The following is a 6,000-nucleotide window of genomic DNA, read 5'->3' on the forward strand; positions in this document are numbered from 1 at the left end:
ACAACACAGTTAATATGAATACATGCTGTGCACCAAATTTGGCAGATCTACCACTACACTACCATCTCTCACAGCTTATGAGACCTTTTAGAACTTGTGGTTTCTCCAGGTCATGTGCTTCTGCTCCACTTTTCTTCTTCCTCCTCCTCCTCTGCATCCTCTCCCTCTTTCACTTTCTCCTTCTCTTTCCTACCTTTTGCTCCACCTTCCCCTTTTATCTGCAGGTTTATAAGAAATCACCTGAGTGCTGACTCTTTCCTTGTTTTCAACCACTCACAGGAGAATGGAATTAACATCAAATATAATTAGTCCCATGGTTATCCACAACAGGAGATGGCCAAGAATCAATGGGAGTTACCTCAGTTATGTCACACAGAATTGGGGGAATGGAACTTGAAGAGGCCACCTCCTCTACTCAGGCAGAAACCCCAGTGATGTGATAGAGACAACAATAAACCCCCAAAACTTCTAAGACAAAATTTATCATGTTTACAATTAGTGCAGGCACAGGGGATGGAACAGAGAGTGAAGGAAAGGCCAACCAATAAATGGTCCAACTTGAGACCCATACCATGAGCAAGCACCAATTGTTGACAGTATAGATACACTGTCATGCTTGCAGACAGGAGTCTAGCATGATTGTCCTCTGAGAAGCTCCACTCAACAGTTTACTCAAATGGATACAAGCATATAGTAAATGGAGATTGGAGATTCTTATGAATGAATTGGGAAGATTGTAGGCTGAGGGGGATAGGTACTTCTCAGGAAGACCAACAAGTCAACTATCCTGAATGCTTAGGGCTCTCAGAGACTGAACTACCAACTAAAGAGGACCCAAAAGAATATACATGAACTGCTCCTGTCTAAAAGAACTGCAGGGACAAAAACTGAAGGAAGGGCAGTCCAATTACCTGCTCTACTTGGGATCCATCTCATGGGAGGGCACCAAGGCCTGACACTATTACTGATGTTACAATATGCTTACAGACAGGATCATGTCATAGCTGTCCCCTAAGAGTCACTACCAGCATCTGATTGAGACAGAAGCAGATACTTGCACCTAACCATTGAACTGAAGCCAGGTACCGCTATGGTTGAATTAGGGATAGCTGATGGGTAGAGCAACCCCATAGGAAGACCATCAGTCTCATCTTTCCCAGATTCCAAGGAGCTTCCAGAGACTGAGCCACCAACACAGACCAGTCCATTGCTCCTGGCACAAATATAGCAGAGGCCTGCCTGTCTAAGCCTTGGTGGGAAAAGTTGTGCTTAATCCTCAAGAGCCTTGAGGTCTCAGGGAAAGGTGAGGGCTGGTAAGGTCAGGGTAGCACCCTCTTGGAGGCAAGGGGTAGGAGGGATGAGATTAGGAACTGTGGAATGGAGGACCAAACGTGGGTACAACAACAGAAATGTAAACAAACAAACTAATAAAATATTGAAAAAATAAAAATACACATATTAAAAAGTAGGAATCCTTACCCTGGGAGGCATTGCAGATGTTGCTGCTGTATTACATGTGTTTCAGGGTCAGACAGGATAGAGGTTATGTCTATGCTCAGTGTTCTGATGTATGTACATCTGAATTATTAGTACCCTGACATTTTTCTTAAAATAGAGATCCTGAGATATCCACCTGACCAGTGTGAGGAGGGTCTAGATGGGCTTCTAGAACTGGAAGAAGTAAAGAGACTCAAAGAACCCCTCTTGAGACCACAGGCCCTGGATGGATATAAGCTGAATACAGAAGCCATTCACTAGAGGACACTCCACTAGGTCAGACAAAGAACTAACCAGACTAGTATTAGAACAGGGATCTAGCCTGAGATGAACACCAGTCTGTCAGCTCAAGATAATGCCTGCCTGACACTATAGTATGCAAGCTATGGAAAGCACTCCTAAAAACATTCCTAAGACAACCACAGACAGTCAGAGGACCCAGGCATCACTAAGAGGAGCAAGTAAGTGGTGGAGAACAGAAAGACAGAGAGAAACAAAAGGATGTGAGCACAATAATAATTTTTTAAAAAGACAGAACTGGAAACTTTGTAGAAAGGTAGTGAGGAGTTGCCTGATTAAACTAGTCAGTGATGCCACCTTAGACCAGCCTGTACTGCCACCAGAATCCTGGTCTGCCATATGGTCCTGCAGCAGCAAGTTTCTATTACCATCAAAAACCCAGTGAATGTCTTTGGTCTTTGTTGCCACCTGAGGACATGCTGATATCTAAGGGCTGTATAGAACTGGCCCCGTACTTCACCTGAGCATGTGAGCATATCAGAAGCCACTTCTAGACAACTTTATTATTGGGAGCAAGATCGCCACATTTCTGGCATTTCATATATTAGATAGGAGAACTAACACTATCACTCATTTCCCTGTGGTGATGTAGATGAGGGAGAGATATACCTTTTTCCCCTTACCACCTTTGGTAGGTGAGAGATCAAGCCCAGTTGTCATGAAAGCAGGAAAGCTGACCCTGTCCTTTATGAGCTGTAGCACTTGGGAGGGCAGACCCAGCACCTTGCCTAGACAGCTCAGGAGAAATTACCCTGAATGTGTTGGTTGTGCTTGAGTTAGCCTAAGGGCATGAGTATGGGTGATCCAGTCTTGCTTTTGTCTGTTTTGAGATAACATTGCTCCTCTCCCTGCCATTTTGCCCTTACCACCGGCAGTAGGTAGGAAAGTTGGCCATGATAAGGTTGTGAGAACATGAAAGCTGTCTTTGCCCCTCACATGTTGCAGAACTTAAGAGAACAGACCTTGATGATGTACATATGGTTAACCATCAGAGTTTGTGAGAATGAAAGAACTGTCCTTGCCTCTTTCCTGCCTTGCAACAGTATGGGCAAGGAAGAAATGTGCTCTACAACACTTGTACCTTGCCACCTACAGGGGGTAGGAGAACTGGTCCTGGATTTATAACCACAATAGGACTAGCCCTGACCTCTCCCTACTGCAAAACCCAGGAATTTTACTACACACCTTGCTTGTGCAATACAATAGAGCTGACCCTCAAGGTGGAAGTTATATGTGAGTTGGATCTCAAGGGCATGTGCTTCAGACAAGGGAGAGATGTCCTCCTCAATTCCTTCATACAGCCATCTATGGCAGATGGAAGAGCTAGCCCTTGGGTCATCGGTGTGTGAGAACTGTCCATGTCTCTCACTGGCTGCAACACTAGGGAGAGCAAGCCCTGAACCTTACCTGGGCAGCAGGGTAGAGTTGGCCATTTGCAGGGGTTGTTGCATAGCCAGCTGGTATGGTGTGAGTGTCAGAGATCCAGTGGGGCGATCATCCCAGATCCCTCCCAGGAGCAGATCCAGAGCTTTGAGTTGGCCTACCCAAACATCTATCCCATTGTTGAACTATTGGAATGGATGAAGGAGCCAGCCCTACAGATAGATCCAAAACTACAGGATCTCCAAGACACAGGGCAAAAATATGATATGCAAGAGGAATCCTAGTGAACTCAAGTATTGACAATGGAGCAGAAGCCAGGTGCCTCCTACAAGACTATGACTCTTTTCAATGAAAATTCACAAGCAAAGAATTATGAACAAAAGAAAATACTGTGGGGCACAGTGTGACACACTACAGCTTTTTTCTCTGTTGGGGAGATTGCAAGTATGTGGGGCAGGTATGAGGAAAGAGAAAAAGGATTGGGATTGGGATTCATGATGTGAAATTCACAAAGAATCCATAAAAACTTTTAACAAAGTAATCAATTATTCCAATTCAAATTATTATATATAGTATATTTTCTTCATAACTTAAGAGCAACAATGGGATTCATTGTAGAAATGATATTCATATTTCAAATGTAAATTCAATAATTCATATAATCAGCAGCAATGATGAGAACCTTGACTTGGGGATTGATTAGGAAACTGACAAGCCTGAATTCTCCCTTTCAGTAGACATGGGCATTAAGGATTTGCACACTTGGGATTATGATGGCGTTGTCATGCTAGTATAATTAAAATACTTGAATACTGAGCCCCAGAGACAGAAAAACTATAGAAGTCTCTCTGTTGTTCCTTTAGGTTTATTATGCCAACCTTAGAACAATATCCAAGCTTTTTCCTACAAATGATACTTCTTAATGAAAAGTCAATTGATCATGCGATGTTTTATGACTTTCACAAGAACACATTTATGATCAACATTCAGGTAAGATGCTTATCATGACTCACTTGAATCTAAGAAGACAACTAAAATCCCTTTAGAAATATATGGAATAGTAGCTGGACTTTATTAGTAGGATATCACCTTAGTTATTGCTAGGAAGTCTATAAAAATAGATACAGTAAAGAATCATCTGGAAAGAAGATAAAGCTTCTCACTAATCTGTTTTCAACCTGACCCATGCTTATATACATCCGCACTAACCAGCCTCCATTGGGCTACTCTAAGTAGTATCAATTCCCTGTCAAACAAAACAGTGTTTCTTATAGACCATGATGTTTACTATGAAACCTTGCAAATTGTGCTTTCTTCATTGTTCATACATTTAGGAGGGATTTTATTAAAGGATTAATTCATAGAAATTCACTAAGGAAGTATCAGAGAATATATGGATTAATACAAGAAATGCATTTACTAATAAATGTGAAGTATAGAATTCAAATAACAAGGTTATGGAGGTAATGATGCAAACATCTTATCCTTGCAATTTTCTTTACTTTCAGAGTACTCAACAACATGGAAACTGTGAATCAAACAATCATATCAGAATTTATTCTTCTGGGGCTTAGTGATGATCCAACACTGCAACCTTTTATCTTTACCCTGTTCCTGACCATATATCTGATCACCACCTTAGGAAACTTGCTAATCATCCTAGCTGTTAGCTCTGACTCCCAATTACACACACCCATGTATTTTTTTCTCTGTAACCTGTCCTTTAATGACATCTGTTTAATCAATACTACAATCCCAAAGATGTTGGTGAACATTCAGAGGGAGGATCACACCATCACATACACAGCATGCCTCTCTCAAGTCTATCTCATCTTGAATTTTGCTGGTATAGAAAACTGTCTCCTGGCAGTGATGGCCTATGACCGCTATGTTGCTATTTGTCACCCTCTGAAGTATACAGTTATTATGAATCAATATGTATGTGCTATGCTGCTGCTCTTCTCTCTGTTCCTTAGTATTGTGCATGCTTTGTTCCACACTTTGATGATATTGCTGCTATCCTTCTGCACAGAAATTGAGATACCCCACTTCTTCTGTGAGCTGGCTCAGATCATCAGACTTGCCTGTTCTGATAATTTTATCAATTATCTGCTAGTTTACACAGTGTCTGTTCTATTTTTTGGTGTTCCTGTCTTTGGGATTATTTTGTCTTATATTCACATTATATCCTCAGTTTTAAAAATGTCATCATTGGGAGGAAAGTATAAAGCCTTTTCAACATGTGGGTCTCATTTGTCAGTTGTGTCCCTGTTCTATGGTACAGGTTTTGGGGTACACATAAGCTCTGCATTTACAGACTCTCCAAAAAAGACTGTAGTGGCTTCAGTGATGTACACTATCATCACTCAGATGCTGAACCCCTTTATCTACAGCCTAAGAAACAAAGAGATGAAGAAAGCCTTCAGGAAAATCACTAGTAAGATACCATTTCTTTTGTAATAAATCATTTATATTTCAGCTTTAGGGTAAGAAAATTTTCATAAGACTTTGTGAATCAACATGCTTAGCTCTGATGCTTTTCTAAAGAAAATTCACCTACTATGTTCCTCAGAAGGAGGTCTTTAAACTGGGCTTGTAATTTTAATAAAAACATTTTGTGTAAAATCTGGGAAGTATATAAGAGGTAGACATTATCTTTTATTAAAATTCTAACAAAATTTTGAGAATGTTTTACATCTGATTCCATAGGTAGATACCTGTGAATTGAATACTTGCCTCATCTATATAGTTTCATATAGAAGCGAATTTCTGTGCACCAGAAAGCAATGGCTGATAATTGTTTTTATATATTTTGCTGTT

At 40.8% G+C, this 6,000-nt stretch overlaps 1 protein-coding gene and 1 non-coding gene across 2 annotated transcripts; both read left to right on the forward strand.

Moving 5' to 3' along the window:
• The first annotated feature begins 1,473 nt into the window (after positions 1 to 1,473).
• Positions 1,474 to 1,602, forward strand: Gm23048. The gene has a single exon (XR_003948515.1). It is a non-coding gene; the product is annotated as a small nucleolar RNA SNORA17 (small nucleolar RNA).
• Positions 1,603 to 4,701: 3,099 nt separating this feature from the next.
• Positions 4,702 to 5,640, forward strand: Olfr849 (olfactory receptor 849). The gene has a single exon (NM_146527.1). It carries the CDS (start codon positions 4,702 to 4,704, stop codon positions 5,638 to 5,640), a length of 939 nt encoding a protein of 312 aa, NP_666738.1.
• The last annotated feature ends 360 nt before the right edge of the window (positions 5,641 to 6,000 follow it).

This window comes from Mus musculus, chromosome 9 (genome assembly GCF_000001635.26).
Source record: "Mus musculus strain C57BL/6J chromosome 9, GRCm38.p6 C57BL/6J".
NCBI lineage: Eukaryota > Metazoa > Chordata > Mammalia > Rodentia > Muridae > Mus > Mus musculus.